Source organism: Drosophila takahashii, chromosome 2R, assembly GCF_030179915.1.
Source record: "Drosophila takahashii strain IR98-3 E-12201 chromosome 2R, DtakHiC1v2, whole genome shotgun sequence".
NCBI lineage: Eukaryota > Metazoa > Arthropoda > Insecta > Diptera > Drosophilidae > Drosophila > Drosophila takahashii.
The window spans coordinates 39,192,108-39,211,280 of NC_091679.1; the positions used below are offsets into that span (position 1 = coordinate 39,192,108).

General features: G+C 40.8%; 3 protein-coding genes across 3 annotated transcripts; 1 reads left to right on the forward strand and 2 right to left on the reverse strand.

Annotated features, from left to right (window-relative positions):
• Positions 1–245: 245 nt before the first annotated feature.
• LOC108055094 (uncharacterized) lies at positions 246–1,489 on the reverse strand. Its single transcript, XM_070213402.1, has one exon. It carries the CDS (start codon positions 1,460–1,462, stop codon positions 1,139–1,141), a length of 324 nt encoding a protein of 107 aa, XP_070069503.1. The 5' UTR covers positions 1,463–1,489; the 3' UTR covers positions 246–1,138.
• A 3,327-nt stretch (positions 1,490–4,816) lies between these two features.
• On the forward strand, positions 4,817–7,167 carry Sr-CII (Scavenger receptor class C, type II). The gene is made up of 4 exons (XM_017138312.3): positions 4,817–5,068; positions 5,152–5,689; positions 5,761–6,440; positions 6,579–7,167. Exons 1-4 carry the CDS (start codon positions 4,846–4,848, stop codon positions 6,881–6,883), a joined length of 1,746 nt encoding a protein of 581 aa, XP_016993801.2. The 5' UTR covers positions 4,817–4,845; the 3' UTR covers positions 6,884–7,167.
• On the reverse strand, positions 7,140–7,916 carry LOC108055093 (accessory gland protein Acp29AB-like). Its single transcript, XM_017138296.2, has one exon. It carries the CDS (start codon positions 7,914–7,916, stop codon positions 7,140–7,142), a length of 777 nt encoding a protein of 258 aa, XP_016993785.2.
• Positions 7,917–19,173: the final 11,257 nt, after the last annotated feature.

A 19,173-nucleotide genomic window follows, 5' to 3' on the forward strand; every position in this document is an offset into this window, starting at 1 on the left:
TAAAACGAAAAGGTATACATTTTGAACAACTTTTAGATAATTAAATTTAATTTAAAAAAAGAATAAAATTCTTTTGGACTAAATAAATACATTTTTCGAATATAATTTATTCAAAATATTTTATAAAAATGTCGTATATATTCTTTTAGGAAGTAAGTAAATTTACATTCTTTCCAAAATGAAAATATATTTTGAATCGAGAATGACGTTGCCTACTTTTAAGCACCTTGGGTTCCTCAAATGAAGCCATTCATATTCCTCTTACACCGAAGCAATTTAATAGTTTTATGGAAGATTTTTAGTTTCATCTGGGAAAGAAGCCCCCCCTGTACGGCTCCCATGTTCCATGATGCACTACTCTGGCAACGCTCTCCAGGAATATCCTCCAGCTGGGAGACAAAAGGCAAATGAAAGAGGGGCCCGGTGGCTCTGCATGTAATTATTCTGTCATCCGAGGTGTGTCACCCAGTCGAAGGAGATGGAGGAACTCCTGGGTACGGGGGTATTGGGAATGGGATTGGGGAGGGCCTTCAGTGGGATGACAAAAGACAGGCGGCCAGATGGCCTTGCCCTCTGACCCCGTCCTGGTTGTTTATGGCCACCCAGTGCTGTACATGTGCCGTAATTGCATTGTTGCCGTTGTAATTACAGGCAAACATGCAGTTAATTAAAATCATTAAAATGCCTTTGCCTTTTGCCTTTGAGCCTCGAAGACAGCTGAAGGAAGAGGAGCGTTTTAATTTCCGCCGAGGGGAAGGATGTGCCTTTTGCAACTGGCGCCCAACTGTCACATCGCCGAGTGCAAATTATTTTGAATTTTTTCTTGGTTTTCTTTTCACGTGCCTGGCACAGACTTTTGTTTGAAACTGTGAAGGATGGCAGAGTGCCGCATGTCGTCTGGGCACGATTTTGGGCCAAGGAATCCTTGGATTGATTTTGATTAATGCTCCGACTGTCGCAAGTCGAGCAAATAATTTTAACGCTTGCCAAAACATTCCCAAGTGACAAGCTCGTGTAAAAGTCAAATATATAACACACATCAAAGGCGTTCAAGGGACCACGCGTCAACGGCAGACATGGCAACCGAGTCACTTGAATTGTTAATTGTTCCTGCGAAACTTTATTTTTACACGCTCCATCAGTCATCGTGGGCTGAAGGCATTTCGAATGGCACCTCATACGAGTCGTAAACCACCAGATGAACCTTCTCGAGCAGCGAAAGTCCCTTCAGTCGTGCATTCCGTTCGCTCTGCAGACAAAGGAGACCCAATTCCGTGCGACACTTGGAGCAGTGCAGATGCTGGAACCTCTCCCCATCCGTCGCTCCGATCCTGTCGTTTTGTATTAGGTTAAAGGTCCTGGTCAATAGCAAATCATAGGGCGTCTCATTTAATTTGCAGGATTTGTAGCCGATTATATTGCCACAATAGCGGCAGGCATAGACGACCTTAAAGCCAGACATTTGAAACTGGGATCGTTGCTTACTTGGTTCACAAGAAATGGGAATTTAATTCAAAAAAATGTCTTAATTCAACAACATATGGACAAGACTTTCGACAAAAATTTTCTTTTTTTAAGAGGTTTTTCCTCACATTTTTTGAGAAAAAGGTAAAATAATAAAATCTCAAAGTGTGAATACCAATCGATTCGTTATTTAATTAAGATGATTTACGAAGAATTTTTTACGAAAGTTTCCATTTTTGGCGGTTTTTCAATCGTAATTTGTTTAGACGTTGTTAAGGATCTTTAAGGCATGTTTAAAATATGTTATCTATTTTTTAAGAAATAAAATTAAATAATGGAAGCGGAGACATCCAATTTCAAAAGTATTATAAAAGGTACAAATATTTTAGATATGTTTAACTCAACCTAAGTAGAATTTCATAACCTGATTTCACTAAGAAAGAGATAAAACAACCTTAAATGGTAAATATATTATTGTCAAAAACTTTTCCCAATTCCCAGACCCACACACCATAAATAAGCAGAGCTATTGATGGCAAATAATTTATGCTAAGTCGACCCATCATTAAGGACGAACAATCGAAAGGCACATAAAGCATATTTGATGCTCATTGGCAAAGTTGATTACAAATACAATGGTGTATTCATGGCTGGTCACGGCACTGTCCTGCATCCTGCATCCCCCTCCAGGGACTCTTCGATAATTAATGAGTTTAGCCCGTGTCCTGGGATGGGTTGGGTTGGTTTGGGAAGTAAATGGATGGATGTGCCTAGAGAGAAGTGTTGCCATCATCGTCATTTGTTTATGCGTCTGTTTGCAGCTGTTATTTTATTCAGGCTCTCGCCTTGAAGATAATTTGCGCACGTGCTTCAGATTCGGTGAGAGTGTATTGGTTTGTGCGTCCTTGTTTGGCCGGAAACAGGATACCCACATACCCCTTCTTCGTACTCCAATAATTGCCAGGCATTTGTCTTGGGCGTATAGCCAAGTATAAACCAAATTACGGATTCGAATTTCTAAACTGGCGCCACAGCAACGGGGCCAATTAAAAATGTATGTTCCCTGAGTGCCAAAAAGGTGTAATAACAAATCAAGGATGAAGTGCGGCGCAGCTCAGTCAATGAATTTCCCGAAAATGGTTAGGAAAATTCAGCCGAAATTGGTTAACGGAGCTGCTTTGTATACTGCCTTGATATAATGGTTTCCTTTTCAGAATCATTTCAATTAGCATACAATTAATTGACAGATCTAAAAAGTAAGACCGCTCTTAACTTTTCATTTAATTCAATGGATCATTAATAATAAAGGTACATTAAAAATAAACAAATCACATTCATACATCACCAGAAACACTAATGAATCATATATGAAATTTAAATGCATAAATTAACCAACTGAAAATGGAAAATTAAGTACTGGTAAATCAGGTAAAGAATAATAAAGCAAAGACCGTATATGTCTAGAAATGAGACAAGTAAAGTTTGGCTTTGAATTAATGGATCATTAACAAATATAAATCAACCCCAGAGAACGGGAAAGGAAAGACTTTCTAGAAATTGGATGAACTTTTATTGTTTCTTTTGGAAGCTTTTCCATTATGGAAAGGCCGATCAGAAAATACGTAGCAAAACTACTCACTTAAATTTGTAGTCATCCGAGAGCCAAAAGATTAAGCCAACTTTTTATAAGTGGTCCAACTAAAACAACAAATTAATGAAAACTAAGTTGAACATTCCCAAGTTGCCAAAGTTTTCTCTCTCCCTCTTTCGCCCCTTTTCTCTTTCTCTTTCTCTGTCTCGCTTCTCTTGGCCTCGTTTCTGGCCATGTTGGAATCGGCAGCTTGAGCAGCCGCCCATTTCCACCATTTTCCTCAGACCAAAATTGATGAAAACGAAATTGATGTTGACTCCTGGGTGGAAAAGAAAGGGGGAGGAAGGAAGGATGTCGATGTCGATGCGGTTAGCGCTGCCTTTTTGGCCAAAATAACGGCGACTGGCAAACGGAATGGGGAAAGCTTTTAGCAGATACTTTACGCAAATCCCATGGGAAAACATTGGCCCACTTTCTGGCACAGCGGCCCCATCATTAAAAGTTAAAAAGGATTTTCAACGGATTTACGAATTTGAAGCTGAGCCCGAAAGACAAACAAAGCCATCAATTTACATATGCGAGCAGGTCAGAGCTGGAAATTTTGAGCTCCCAGACTGCTGGCAAGAAAATACAAAATTCAAGAAACACAATTTAAGATGCAGCCATCATTTTTGGCGAGGGCTGGTGCAGGGTGGACCTTAGAGACCTGGGTGGAACCGGGTTGACTAGGGTGGTAAAGGGTGGCTTGGGGCCACAGAAACAAAGCCGAGCCAAGACTGTCAAGTAGTCGTCGTCCCGCATCCACTTACGGCAGTCCCAGCCCCTCGTCCTCGGCCATTTCCACTCGTAGTCATCGTCGCAAGGACCTTGAGTTGTACCTTCCTTGCCTTTTGCCTTTGTTGTGCTAAACTTGTGGATTAGCTAAATGCAGGCAGGGCATGCCATGGCATGCAGGCGGCTTCATTCCGGTAAGCCAGCCAGCCAACCCAGTCAACAAAATCACCCACCCACCCAACCATGCCCTCATCCCCATCCCCATCCTGCCCCATAAGGACGCCCACTTAAACCTAAACATTTCGCCTTGTTGAGTTTTTATGAGCTGCTCATGTTGGCGTTTCACTTTTCTCTTATTCTTACTCGGTCTTTCATTTACTTACACCTGATGTTCAGCTTATTTTTACCTGCCCCTGGAGGAGCCCAGAATCCCCTTTCCAGCCACCCTTGCAACGAAAAGTGATGGGGGCTTCTTAATGACTGAAATTGTGCGTTACCATTATTTGGAAGAGTGGATGGCAGTAAATAAAAGACTGCTTATTTACGGATATTATGTGAAAACCCATCAGGCATATGAATTCATTAATTTTTAATGGGTTAGAAAATCATAGAATCAACAGACTTTTTTTTTAGGGAAAGAAATCCGATTTTGTTTCCCAACAAGATAATTTTAAAAACTTTTCTAATTGAAAAAGTTATGAATGATTTTATTTAATTTAAATTTTAAAAAGTTATCATATTTAATTTTAGATTTTCTTTTTAATTCTAATTTTTTCAGATTTCAAAAAAATATTTAAAATATGGCCGTACCAAAAAAATCGATTGTCAAAAAGGATTCGATATATATAGAAAATCGATTTAAGGAACGGTAACATAGATTTTCATGCAGCTGCAAAAATCAGCTGACTAGAAACCCGCCCTTAACAGCTCGACTTGAAATACAATAGAGCATCGGATTGCAGCTGTGTTTATAAGACTCTAGGATACAAACATAAATTACAGAAATATTCTGAGATATGGAGTTTTTATGGACTCTGGCGGTTATTCTCCTAATATATAGTGCAGATCAAACAAGTGGAAACTGTAATGGATCTTTAAGTTTGGAGAATGGCTTTTATTATAATACAGCGAAGAATTTTGTAATTTTTCGGTGCAATCACGGGTACACGCTGCAAGGAAAATCTTTTCAGTCCTGCGATCAAAATGGTCGCCTTCGGGAGGAAAAACCATTCTGTGCCAGTGAGTTTCAAGAGATTTTGAAACATATTTATATAAATTTCAATAATTTATACTGTTTGTTTCTCGTTGGTTCCTCCTTATAGCTAGAGGATGCGAAAAGCCCAAGGATCCTGAAAACGGACGTGTTCTAGATGATTTCTTAAAGGCGGAAATAGTGTGTTTAGATGGTTTTGTGGTGGTTGGAAATCGCACTGCCTTCTGCGATGGAGAAAAGTGGAGCAACCAGTTGGGATCTTGTCAAAGGAACAACCGCACCGCAGATCACTCCTGCGACTTTGAAAGCGAAGATCAGTGCGGCTGGGAGTCGGAGGAGCCCATCTGGGTACCATGGAAGCGAATTAGCGCGGCGACGGATTTTCACGACATAAGAACGGGACCCCGATACGATCACACGTTTAGCAACAATTCCGGAGGACACTACATGCTCATGGAGTCCCGAATTGAGGCTTATGGGAGCTATCATTTCATATCACCCATCTATCCGAGATCCCTTTGTGTACAGAAGGCATGCTGCTTTCGGTTCCACTACTTTATGTTTGGAGCTGGAGTGGATAGACTGGTGGTGTCCGTAAAACCCGTATCGATGCGAATTGCCGACATGTGGCACAGATTCAGGAACAAGTAAATTTATTCTCTTGAAATTATTAATTATTTTATTATATTAAATATATATTTATATATTTTCCCTTCAGTTGCAGCAAATTCGAGATGGCTGGCTCGCAGGGAACCCACTGGCTAGAGCACACGATCACCATCGACGAAATGCAGGAGGATTTCCAGGTGATCTTCACGGCCACGGATGCGAATTCCCAATTCGGAGACATTGCCATCGATGACGTGAAGCTGATGACGGGCAAAGATTGTGAAGTGAGTGGGTATACCACCACCACAGAACCAACGATATCAGCAATATCCAGCAGCGAAGATCCTTTGGTATTCGACATGATGAGTTGCACGGGTCGTTGTGGGTCCATAAGTCCTGGGAGCCCACTATTTTCCGATGAGGGTATCGTCATGGGTTGTGGATGTGATGATAAGTGCCTTCTAAACTATAATTGTTGTCCCAATTACTTCGAGAAATGCGTCAAGGGGCTGGATATAGGGTCAGATGGTGAACTAATCCCATCAATGCCAACGACCTCTTCACCACGGTCAACGACAACTGCGAGAGGAATAACAACTATTTCTCCAAAAACAACAAAAAGCAAAGCAACAACCTCAAAGACAACCATGCTTTTAACAACACCACGGACAACGAATGCAAGAAAATTATTTACAACATATGAAACTTCAACCAAAAGGGTTTATGCAAAAACAACCTACCAAATAACAACAACCAAGCCATTCACAGCTATTCGCAAAAATATTACAGGTAACCATTTAATAACATTGATATTATAATGATATTTTTCTTAAATATAATTTTATATTTTTGGTAATATAATTTCCTTTTTCGTATAATTGTTTCACCTCACATTGAACATAAATGTATCTATTTAAAATTCTCCAGAAACCGCTACCAATAATCGCACAACGAAGGGTAATTCCCAAGGCCACATGGAAATTAAGGGAGGTATACCCAGTCCCGCCTTAACAGTGATTTACCTGCTCGTCGGTGTAGTGTTGCTGATAGTTATGGCTAAATTGACACATCGCCTTTTCAGTACTTCAAGACCTATTCACGAGAAGGTAGTAAGTTTTAAAAAGGCATTTAAGAGACTGAGCAAACCGGGAAGATCAACCCAAAACTGGAACAGCATGGAACAGCAATTGTGCGATACCTCTAACGAGGACTTAGATTATGAGGATATATAAGGATCTGTAACTACCTGCAGTCACGGCAGACCACGTAGAGACAAATCGCACCGGAAGTGTGTGGGATTGCAATCCTTTTGAAACGCCTTTGACCAAACAAATAAAAAAGATCAAAAAATAGAAAGTAAGTAAATGAGTAGGGAAGCGTTGTTTCCAAATAATGACTTTATTCATTTGTATTTCTTAAATATTTCCTGAATTCCCTTTGTATATAATAAAATAACATTTAAATAAAACGCTATACAAAATATAACACCTAATTTTCATCTGCTTGACAAATGAAGGGATGTCCTTCTGAGCACGAAACGACATACATTGCGTAATTTTGAAGTGATACGCAGTGGTCAATGGCATTTTCGTTGTAGGGCTGAGAATCGCCCCAATGGAAAAAAGTTGGTTGCTTTCCGGAAGCGAAGGATACGTAATCGCCGCTTTTGGCCAGATCGTTGATGCCCAGCCAGTAGGAGTATCCCTCTTTGAGCTTCTCTTTGATTTCAGTTAACTCTTGTTGATTCTGAAAGGTCGCCAGATGACCACCCAACTTGCGACAGGTCTTTTCAGCGTCATTGAAATTCAATATTTTTGAGTTTTCGATGTAAAACAGCCTTGTGCCGATTAGCTCGTAATAATCATAGGAATTTCTTAATAAAATTTTGGAAATCATTCCCTGAAGATATACGCACTGGCTTTCGAACTTCTCTTGTAGCGCCTGCATTTCTGTCTGTAATTTCTGTAATTTACCCTCCAACTGTTCCGTCTTCCATGTGCTTTCTGCAATTAATGGAACTTTCTGCAATAGGCTTTCGATCGTATCCAGTTTTTCCAGAGTTTCGTTTAGTGTGACACCATGGGAGTTCCATTGCTGTATAGTCCTGGCCTTGTGATCAATAAACGGACGTAATGCTGAAAAGCAGAAGGCTCCGCACTGATTTGGAGCATCCTCTAGCACACACACCGATTGCGTACAATCCAGAAATCCACACTGATTAAATGCGATTATGCCAAACAAGAAATATTCAGCAAGCTTGATCATACTGAAAGTCTATAACCACTGAACGCGAACGTCGTTGATCGTCTGTTTTTATATTGACAAGCAGATTCTCGGGGGTATAATAACCTAGATGACATACTGATTTAATCTGTGAAAATAATTAAATACGAAAAACATTTATTTGCGCATAATGATTTCTGTAGAATTTATTACGAATCACAGATAATACAATCTTTGTAGCTATAAATTATAGCTAATAACAGATAAGTATTAATTGTAAATTTACACTGATAAGAATAAAATTAAAATATGAAAATCAACTTTCTTTCTTGGAACCCTGGAATTTTGCAAATAAACATACGGTATTCCAACGCAGGAGTTTGTCTACCTAACATACTTTTTCTTTGCCAACAGACAACTAATGGAATTTTAAATATTTTAAGAACTCAGGTAGGATGAAGAGTTTCCGACTTCTTTGTCTTTATTGTAGGTACATATTATATGCTCATATGTAGCTGAGTTTATCTAGCCTTTTCTGATTGTCTGTTCGTTCCTATGCAAACTATTCGCTTAATTCTTTGGATAAGAGGATAGGACTTTAAGTAACTCATTAAGTGTATAGATAGCTTTTTCAATATAAAAGTATTATATGGGACTTAATTTACAAGCATTGAATTATATTGTTGGACAATCTCAATTTTCACCTGTCCGAGAGTTAATTTCAGTGCCTTTTCGCGTTCAATAAATTCCCATCGAGGAATTCAAAGTCATTGATTGCTTTGGGGGAGAACTGTTCTCTGCGGATCCCACCCTTCCCCTTTTGCCATCCACAATTGAATGCATTTAATTAAAATACATTTGGACAGGACTCACGGGATTTCGTGCCCATCTGTGTGTGTCTCCTAATGAGGCCATTCGATGAGCCTCACATTCCGTTTCCATTCGATTGCACAACAACCGCCCGAAGGACCACGCCCCCAAGGCCAAGAATCAAAATCACTTGAATGCAATAGGCTGGAATAATTCGATGGAGGGGATGGGATGGGGATGACCCCACTGAACCGGAGACCAAGAAGGCGCTACTCAATGGGGCGTTAATGAAATAATTAACGCATAAATACAATTTGCTGGTCAGAGTTCAAGGAAACATGAAAACCGCCCAAAGGGCCAGCAAATTTTACCACAACTGCTACAAAGCCATCAATTTGCTAGCCCACTTACCATGGCCCCTTTCCACCCCTTTTAAGGATCCGATGAGGCAGCGAAGCATGCAATTTGCTGGCTTATTTATGGGGCCCAAGATGGTCGCGTTGGCCAAGAAGCAGTGGAAACTGGTAGCCACCCAGCCATCCGACGGAAGCATGAGCAAAACTTTTGCAAAATAAAAGTTTTCCGCTATTTGATTTGTTGGTCATTCGGTTTTCCAGCTTAGCCCCGAAAAATCTATTGAGCCAAAGCCAAGCGAACCAGTTAAAAGCATTAGCCGGAGATCGGGCAAAAGCCATAGTTACTCCCACAGAAAATGCAGCAGGGACATACATACATATAGTACATCCACTGACAATAAAATTCAGCAACTGTTTGGCTTGCACATCCTGCTGCGCTTTTGTTTGTCGACCAGCGAAAATTTACAATTTCTGGCGGGTCGAGGCAGGATGTTAGCCGTTGGCCAGGATGCGCTAGAAATGGCTTCACTTCCTCTCGCGCTGCTTTATAACCCACAGCTGGAATTTAAGGCCGCCTTTAAGGGCCAGTCCGCCGGTGGATTTGGATTTGGATTCACGTTTGATGTGATGCCAGCCCGAGATTGTTTGGCCAGGCAAACGAGTGGCTCTAAAAATAACCAGGCCGAGCTACCCGTTTCACTTGTCAAGAGCAGAGATACACAGCAATCCAACCACTCCTTCAGTGCTTTGGGGCCATTCGTGTCCTTTGTGGTGAAGTCACGGAAAAAAACATAGTCTTTCACTGGGCATTTGTTTTTTTTCACTTCCAGTTCTTATTTCGTTAATTTACTTCCTCTTCCTCATAATTGTTTTTTCTAATTTCTTAAAAAAACCTTCTTAGATTTGAGAGTTACTTAGACAGGATCAATACCTCATTTAAGACTGCAAGGTCACACTACAAAAAGCAAGCAATGTGACCTTACGAAATAAAGTGAAATAAAGGTAAGGAAATAAAATGAATAATATATGTCCTATATCCTACTTATGTATATAACGATCTTAAAACTATGACATAAATCAGATTTTTATTAGATGACCATCACTAATTTCCCTCAGTGCACAAAACAAGCCGTTTGCATGGGCCCGATTGCCAGAAAGCATATAATAATAAACATTATTATGACTGGCGCTGTCCGAGTTCGAGTCCCAGTCCCGGGCACATTGTGCTGACTCCAAACATGGGGAATCAGTTGGGTCCGGGCAGGATTCCGAGTTAAGAGCCTGGCTGCGCCATCTCCGGCATAAAGTTTCACCACGTTAAGTGGATGATTATTTGCGATTACAGGATGGCCAGCAAACGTACGTATACGAATACACGTATACGTTTGCGGATGCGAAAGCGAATGCGGGCACATCCTTGATGCGAAGGACACCGGGCAGTATACACATGGCTGGATTTGCTGGCAGTTTAATGAAGGTCCTTTGGATTTTACTGCCCCTCCAGCGGCCACTCGGTCCGCCATTTGATTTTTCCCCACCGCCTTGGGGTGATGATTATGTGTTAATGGTCATCGCACGCGTTTTTCCTTTTATATCGATTGCCAAATTGGCTGCTAACAATTGATGTATGGTGGCAATTACAAAACATGCATTACTCATCCAGTTTGCGAGTCCGGGCCAAAAGTTTCCTCATAAATGCGACTCGTAAATCTTTGTCGATGCTTTCAATAGTTTCCCCCAGTGCTTCCCAGCCCAGGACTTTCAACCCATGTTACCCGTTTCATTTCTGAGGGGAGCCGCAGCTGACCAATGGAGGCATTCAGCAACAGCCAAAGCCATAAACATGGGCCACCATTGTCCGATGGATGCGCAACTCTGGCTGTGACTGTGGCTCTGGATGCGGCGATATCTGGGAACGGGGAGGATGTGGGCATGGATCATTGTGGACGGCGGATGCAGAGGCACAAATCGTTGTTGGCCCAGTTTCGCTAAGTACAGTGCGGCCGAATTGCATGCATTTAAATTGAATGGGTAGGTGTCAGGCTTTAAGTTGAAATTAAACGCAATGTAAATATTCAGGACATGTGTGGCTTATTCATACCTCCTTTAATACTGCAAGGTCACACTACCCATAATCGATTAATGTGACCTTGCTTTTTTAAATAAAGTAAAAATAAGGAAATTCTTTTTATTTGATGAGTAATCTGAGTAAATACAATGAATAATAATATAATTAATAACAACCATATTATTAACACCTCACTTAAAGCTCACAATTTAATATTTTCAATCGATAAATTACTTTTATCGCTCACAGTGCTTGCGATGAAAAACAGAATCCACTTAATTTTAATTTACACCAGAATTTCGGGATAAATCATGGCCATGTCATGCATAAATTTACGATGAACAATGGCAAGAAAGCGGCACTTTCTCCATCTCTTTTCATTCATCGACGGGGGAGAAAGACGGAAGGATACAATATGAAAGAGAGAGGAGAGCCCAGACAAAAGAATTCGGTCCAATTAACGAACACAAGCCCAACATATTCTATGTATACTATGTACGTAGATTAAATCGAATAGACCTGTTTAATCAGGTTCAGGTTCGCTTGCCAATTTCTATGCTTTGCCTTCGCTTCGATTTTCTGGATTGCCTTCCCGTCGCCCACACCATTTTGCCATAAAAAGGAAATGTAATCTTCCTCTTCCCTGGGCGTCGTTTGTCTGCTCCGGCGACGCTTCAATTTAAGAAATTAATGCGAATTTCGTTTTTTTTTTACTGCCTGCCAGCGGGCGCGGCCAATAAATCCACGCCTCACACGCCCCGCGGCGCTCGGAGGACGTGGAGATAGACCAGGAGCATGGCAGATGACCTGGCTCCGGAGCAGCCCCGCCCAAAATTGAGCCAAGCCCCGGGTCTGGCCTCCAGGGCCACGGCAACAGCAGCGGATGCCTCGCAAAAAAAATTTGGCCAAAAAAAATACACGTTACGAAAGGAAGTTTCCCTCAACAGCAAGCCGAGCATTTGTTGCGCTATGAATTAATAATTCATAAAACAAATAAATTGGAAAAAATAGTCTATCTATGTGGAACAAAAAATCCATATGCATATTTAGCACATTTAAAGGGGATTACTATAACGCTGAACATTTTTAATAGCTGGCCTACCTGGCGTATGTGTAATTTTTATAAAAGTTAAAAAAATCACATTTTCTTTTTTGAGGCTTAAGGCGTTAAAACTTAAGTTTCTTTAAACATCAAAGCAAAAAGTTCAAAGCTTAAAAAAATTGTGTATGAAACACACGTCGTATGAGTAATATAATGTACAGAGTTCAAAAGGGTTCATACTTTAGAAAATATAAAATGTTTTATAAATAACTCATAAAAGAAAACAACAAATAATATTAAATTAATCGAATTGAAAAATATTTTTAAACCCCTTAAATAGTTTATGTACACAAATTTTAGGCATTTCCCAGGGTAAAAAGTACCTACATAAAAGATATTTCTCTAAAGACTTAATACTCATTCGCATTTTATAAAAAAATATTTTCAACAATATTTCGTAATGCCATTCATACCAAAAGCTGTATTTACGCGAAAAATTCACCGTGATATGTATAGCTTGAACAGCCAGCGTGGAATTCAACTTTTCATGCAGGTCCTTTTATTGCCGCGCCTGCCATTGTTGTTGCCCTTTAATTGCGGACATCAGGACACCGAGGCGCAGGCGGCGTTTTTACGGCCTTTTGTGCGGCGATCCCGGAGGGCAACGAGGAGGTCCTGGGGGCGATAAGGAGGCGGTGGCAGGAGCCAGGGCTATAAAACGGACAAAAACGAACGATGGGCGTGATGCAGTGCCTCCAACGAACGAAATCAGTGGGTGGCACGTGTTTTGGGGGGGAGTACGAAAGTTTTTCAATTAGTCCGCAGGAGAGGGAGCTCCAAAAGCCGAGACAGGCTTCATTAGAGTTGTTTGCCGGGTGATTTGGGAGGTTTCCATGTGGACACGCTGTTTCCGATTAGGCAGTCAAGTAGCGTTGTACTCTTGTTTTTCCCTAATTAACAAGGAAATCTGGGGAAAGGGCTGTTTTTGTTTATATCCTATCCCGTGATTGCCAATAACATTATGCCAATAAAGTGCTCTGGATAATTGACAAGAGCGGAAATTGACTTTGCATTTCTTTAGCTAATTTCCGCACAATCTGTCACTTTGCCTTACTCCCGGCTCAAAAGCCAATAAATGTCCGAGAACGGTGCTTGTTTTTCTGGCCTGGACCTGGCAGCCTGCTGATAGCAAACATTTTCATCAACTGAGGGTTGGACCCCTTCGCCTCTGGAATTTATTTGCAAATATTTGGAGAATGTTACGTGTACGGAAAATTAACATAATTACAGGCTGTGCAACCCTTTTCAGGTGGGTAGCCAAGGCAACGCCCTGCGATGAGCCATTCCCCCTGGAAAGCCCCAAAAAATACGGCATCGTAATAATTTCTTTGCATTCGCTTTTTACGAGGAGCCAGAGATACAGAAAGATAAAGGGAGTGGGGGTGGCTCTGCCATCTCTAAGCTTCTTCCCACCCACCCAATCTCCCCACGCGCAACGCATAAATTTACTTGTTAAACAACCCACCGAGCAGGGGGTTTTATTGGGGTGGTTAGGGTTTTCCAGGGGCGGAGGAGGGGCGTTACCAGACCCAAGCCCCTGGGCTCAACCGCAACCCAGCTGCTGCTCATCAAAGTTGCATGGGCTGGGAGGAGGGCCGAACCGCTGGTGAAAGTAAAACCAAACAAAGCATGCCAAAAATTATCTCGGTCACTTTTCAAATACACGTTCTGAACACCGCCCCCAACTTGCCTTTTTTAGGGGTTTACGATTCGAGGGAAGTAGCTGGTACACCTAAGAAAAATCCAGGTATTTGTGGAATATCTTTGATTTTATTATTATAGTACAATACAATTAAATATAACTATTATTATTTTTCCTAATTTTATCTCAGGGCTAAAAATTATAACTTATATTTGGTTTTAATTTATTGAGAAGAAACATTATTCCATAGTATAAAGAATCATCCTTGTAATCTTATTAGTGTCTTTTTAAATTTAATTGCGGAACATATCAATTTCGTGGTTAATGCAAATTGATACGTTTTTTTCCGGTGCCATGGAATTCCTGGTCCACCGCTCTCACCACAGATCCGCTTTGTTCCCTGCCGCTAGTTCAGAGTTCAGACCTCCCCGAAGCTTTTTCCATTCATGGGGTCAATGGTTCCGTCTCGTGACGCCGCTACCCCGCTTTTTCGACCCACTTTCAAGTTTTAAGTGTATGTATACAGTGTTGTAGAACCCATACTAAAGCATAGAACCAAACCCCACCCCACGGCAGGACAAGTTGACAACACTGTTTACCTAATGTACCGTTAAGCTGCGCACTTGATGCCGTTATCTTTGCACTCTTTGTCCCTTCCCGTCAGCATGGAAATTATTTTCTTAATTTGAGGGCAACAGCGAAAAGTTGGGCACTGACTTTAAAGAGCTTAACAATGTTTTTAACAGTCGTCCCTTAATAGCTGAAATCCAATTTAGGGTAAGTTTGTAAATAGATTTTCTTTACCATTCTAAAAGACAAAAGAAAACTAAAACTAAAGTATGGATACTACAGCTATTTTGACAAAATATTAGGCTAATTTTAATAGATTGGGCCACCAAAGCTCCATTTTCGTGTTTACAGTCAGATACTTTAAAATACTTTTCCATATAAATTTGGTAAATTTATTTTCCGTATTAATTTCCGTACCTCTAATACGTCGGTGTACTAATTGTAATGGTTTGGTAAACTTGGAATAAATAGATTACTCCCAGTCTATTTCAACTGAATCAGACAGTAGGAAACTCAGCGGGTCGGGACCCATGTCAACACTAGCTCTTACGGGATTGGGGGGGTTAGTTGCTGACCCTACTGACTAACATTACATTAAGAATAATTTTTAGAGTCCCTAACTGAAACTAAATAACCACACGATCATGGCCGAAATCATCCACAAATATTGTATCTGCCTGGAATCGAGGCAACACAACCATCCGTCAAATTTAATCCAAATAATTGAGAGGAATAAGGCAAGATAACCAGAACGATCGGTGAAGTCTTAGATGGCAATTGACTCACACGAAATCGTTACCCTCCCTGCCAATGTCTTTGCCAATGTTAATATTGTTCCGGCAAGACCCCATATTTTATCAATCACAATATTCACATTCCCAGGTCGCGAAATAAGATATCTACTCACTCATAATATTTTCTATAAACATGATTACAAATTTTATTACTTCAATAATTCCAGGAAGAGAAACAAAACTGACTAACAGTAGCTTTCGGATTACACTTCATCAGGGTTTATTTCATATATATGTATATATATATTTTTTAACTGGTCTAGGTTTTATAATCGTTCGTTAAGAAATTCGTTCATATTTATTTCGGTGTACAATAATTCATTTGTTTAATTCAATTTGGTCGGGTTTCTTCATGATTTTAAACTGAAACGTAAACTAGCTATTCCTATGTTCATATTTATTCATTGGAATTTATTCCTACTCGCGCATAACAACACTCACACTAGCTGAAAAGGGTAGAAATTATACAAAAATGCAAAGAAAGAATATGGAATATTAAAGCTCACAACAATTCACTTATCGCAAATCCATTTGTCTTTAACATAATGCTGGCTGGCGATAAGAGAGTTGGAAGTGATAATCAAAACAAACATGCAAAATTACTGCTTCTCCACGGCCATATATAGACCGGGCCTAGGCAGACAGAACTAAAATTTTGGAATATTACATTTTGGTTGGAATGCACTTACCCCTTTCCAATACTCGTCGAAGGCCTTCGCGATGAACTGGGCTAAGAGCGGTTTAAGCCCATGCGTTTGGGGGGGATGATATTTATGATATGTAATAAAATATTAGTTCTGCGTGGTGGTTTCTTTCTTTTGGTGGGTGTAATTAATTTTCTTCCAGGGTTTTGGTATATGTAACCGCACTTTTGTATACACTCAACTAGTGGAGTGTGTTTTGGGCGACTAGCAATCACTTAAAGAAAAAAATTAACTGGCGTTTACAAAGCACGACTTTAGATTTTTAGCGATCGCCGTTTTGACACTTATGTATTTACAAAAAAAAACTTTCAGGGAGTTTTTAATGATCGAAGGGCACAAATTATAGGTGTTGTTTTAGAGCTGAAAAGCTGGTCTATGCCAGGGTTGAGTCGTTCGTCCGATGTCGGCGGTTCGTACCACTACCCCTCGTTATAGCTGGGGTACTAGATTTGTCCACTAGCAAAACTGTACCGCTACGGTAGGCGGAACAGGAGTGAGGGGTAGAGTACAGGTGGGCCGTTGTGTTTTGCGTTTTTGGGGGGTCGACACTGTCCGTAAAGTCCAGCCTGTGTGGCGACGATGTTTGCAGGCTTCTGTACTCCTTTTCTACTGGAGATCGGACAACTGTAACAGAGCGGCGTGTTAGGTAAAACCACGATGGCGATCTGGCTGAATTAATATAATTTACCTCGGGACCTTTTAATGACGTTATGTATCTTTTTGGGGCGGGTAATGTTGTCTTTTGATTGATTTAATACACAGCTAGGCGGCGTAGCCAGACCCTATGTAGCCGTGAAAGGCAGCCATCTGTGCGGAATGAAGGTAAATTTTAAATCTGTGCGATTGAAACGCCAGCAACTAAATATTTACCTTAACGATTCCGTGAAAATGGAGAACAAGTTTTAATTGGCCAATTAACAGGCTTTGGCAGAGGATGTCTTTGGATAAGGTGCGATCAAAGTAAATGGCACGTGGACTCCATATGCCCAAAAGAACAATATGTTATCTTGCCAAATTGTACGTCTGCTCAGATGAGGGTTTGAAACGGAAAAGAAACGATAAGGGCCTCGCCTGAACTCGGAAACCTAGCTTTGCGATATTTTGAGCTGACACCGATCTGTCAAACTGGACCAGCTGATGGGTATTATCTTAATATCGGATAGGGCTGGGAGGTGTTTTTGAATATCGTATGGCGGGTTAGCGACCAGTTTGAATTTTTGGAGACTTATGAATTGGGACGACCATTACACCACAGATAATCTGGCGAGTAACCGCAGACACGATTAGCTGGAATTAGGATCGTATGTCTTTGGCATGATACGTTCCTATTTCTTTGCCGGCTAAAGTCTCTAATAAATAAAAAGCATTACCCAATTTTTTCTTTATTCTGCACTTGGAAAATTGATGACCTAGTTTTTTATTATAATTTTGACTAAAATTACTAAGATGGAAGTTGCGCTTAAATACTTCTTGACCTTCTCGATACACAACTGGCTTGGATCGAAGATTGTATTGCTTAACGTTGGTTTCATAGGCTTTACGACTATTCTTTTTGATTTCCTCGCGTAATAGAGCTAATTGGTCAACTCTTTCCAAACGAGTAGATTCTTCTAGCAGCGATAGTCTTTTTAACAAGGTATAGTCCGACCCGTGGTTAATCATGTCAAAACCAAATAGAGCTTTATACGGAGAACAACCGATTGACTGATGCAATGCGGAACGAAGCGCTGAAGAAATACTAGTCAAATTTAAATCCCAATCTGTCTGATCTTCGCGGAGATACGAACGTATTGCTGCTAATAACGAGCGATTCACTCTTTCGGCCGCGTTACTTTGCGGGGAATAAAGAGCGGTACAGATATGACGAATACCCCATTGGGTTAACATGGCTTCAAATTCCTTGGCTTTAAATTGTGATCCGTTGTCACTGATAATGGTCTCTGGTACGCCGAATTCACAAAAAATTCGTTCGCATAGGAAGTTGTTAATTACTGCTGTGGTACTTTTCTTCAGAGGACAGAGCCAGTGATATCGGCTAAAATGGTCTAGAACAATCAGTAACCCGGTGTATCCTCGTTTACTGCGGGGATAAGGGCCAAGAATGTCAATGTATAATCGTTGGAAGGGTCTCAGTGAAACACTTTGCTCACCCATAGGCGGTCTCAAGATTTGATTTGGAGCTTTTGTTTGTTTACACATTGCACACTCCCTAACATAGTTGCGGACTTCTTTTGACAACCCAGGCCAGTAGAGATTTCGTCTTAGTCGCTCTATTGTTTTGTGTATACCACCATGTGCAGAAACGACGCTATCGTGTGCCTGCCAAATCGCTGCTGCCCGAAGCTTTTCTGGAACCCACAGTTTCCAGCTGTCGGCTTCTTGCTCAGTATTCCCTGATGGGTGCTCAGTCCGTATGTAAACATATTTCCCATGCACACGTAAGTCTGGAAATTTGTCTCCATTTTCTTCAATTCGCATTCGAAGTTCTACATAATCCGACTCCGTGAAAGCATCTGACTCTAGATCGATCTTTGGCCCCACCAACTCAACGCTTTCGATTTGATCCTCACACATCCTAGATAACGCATCTGGTACGATATTGTCCTTCCCCTTGCGGTGTGAGATAGAGAACTTAAATCCCTGTAGCCTAAAAATCCATCGTGCTAGTCGACCTGAGACATTTTGTTGTCTCATTAGCCAAACAAGGCTTGAATGATCTGTTATCACTTCGAATTCTTGGAGCTCAAGGTAGCAACGGAATTTTTCAATAGACAATATAACTGCCAAACATTCTCGCTCCGTGACACTATAATTTCTTTGTGACTTCGAAAGCTTTTTTGACATAAATGCTATTGGCCTTTCTTCACCTGAGTTTGACAATTGTACCAAAACTGAACCAATACCGAAATCACTAGCATCACAATGGAGAAAGAATTTTTGGGTAAAGTCTGGGTTATGAAGTACTGGGGCCGAGGTAAGCCTGATCTTGAGTAATTCCATCGCTGCCTGGGCTTCTGTCGACCATTTAAAAGTTTTACTTTTTGCCAAAAGTTCCGTTAAAGGAAAAGTCAACTCGGCAAAATTCGAAATAAAACGGCGATACCAGCCGCATACACCTAGAAATCCTCTAACTTGTTTGATATTCCGAGGGGCTGGCCAGTTTAGAATACAGGATATCTTAGCAGGATCTGTGGAAATACCTCCCTCTCCAATTATGTACCCTAAATAATTAACTTTAGTCACACAAAAATGA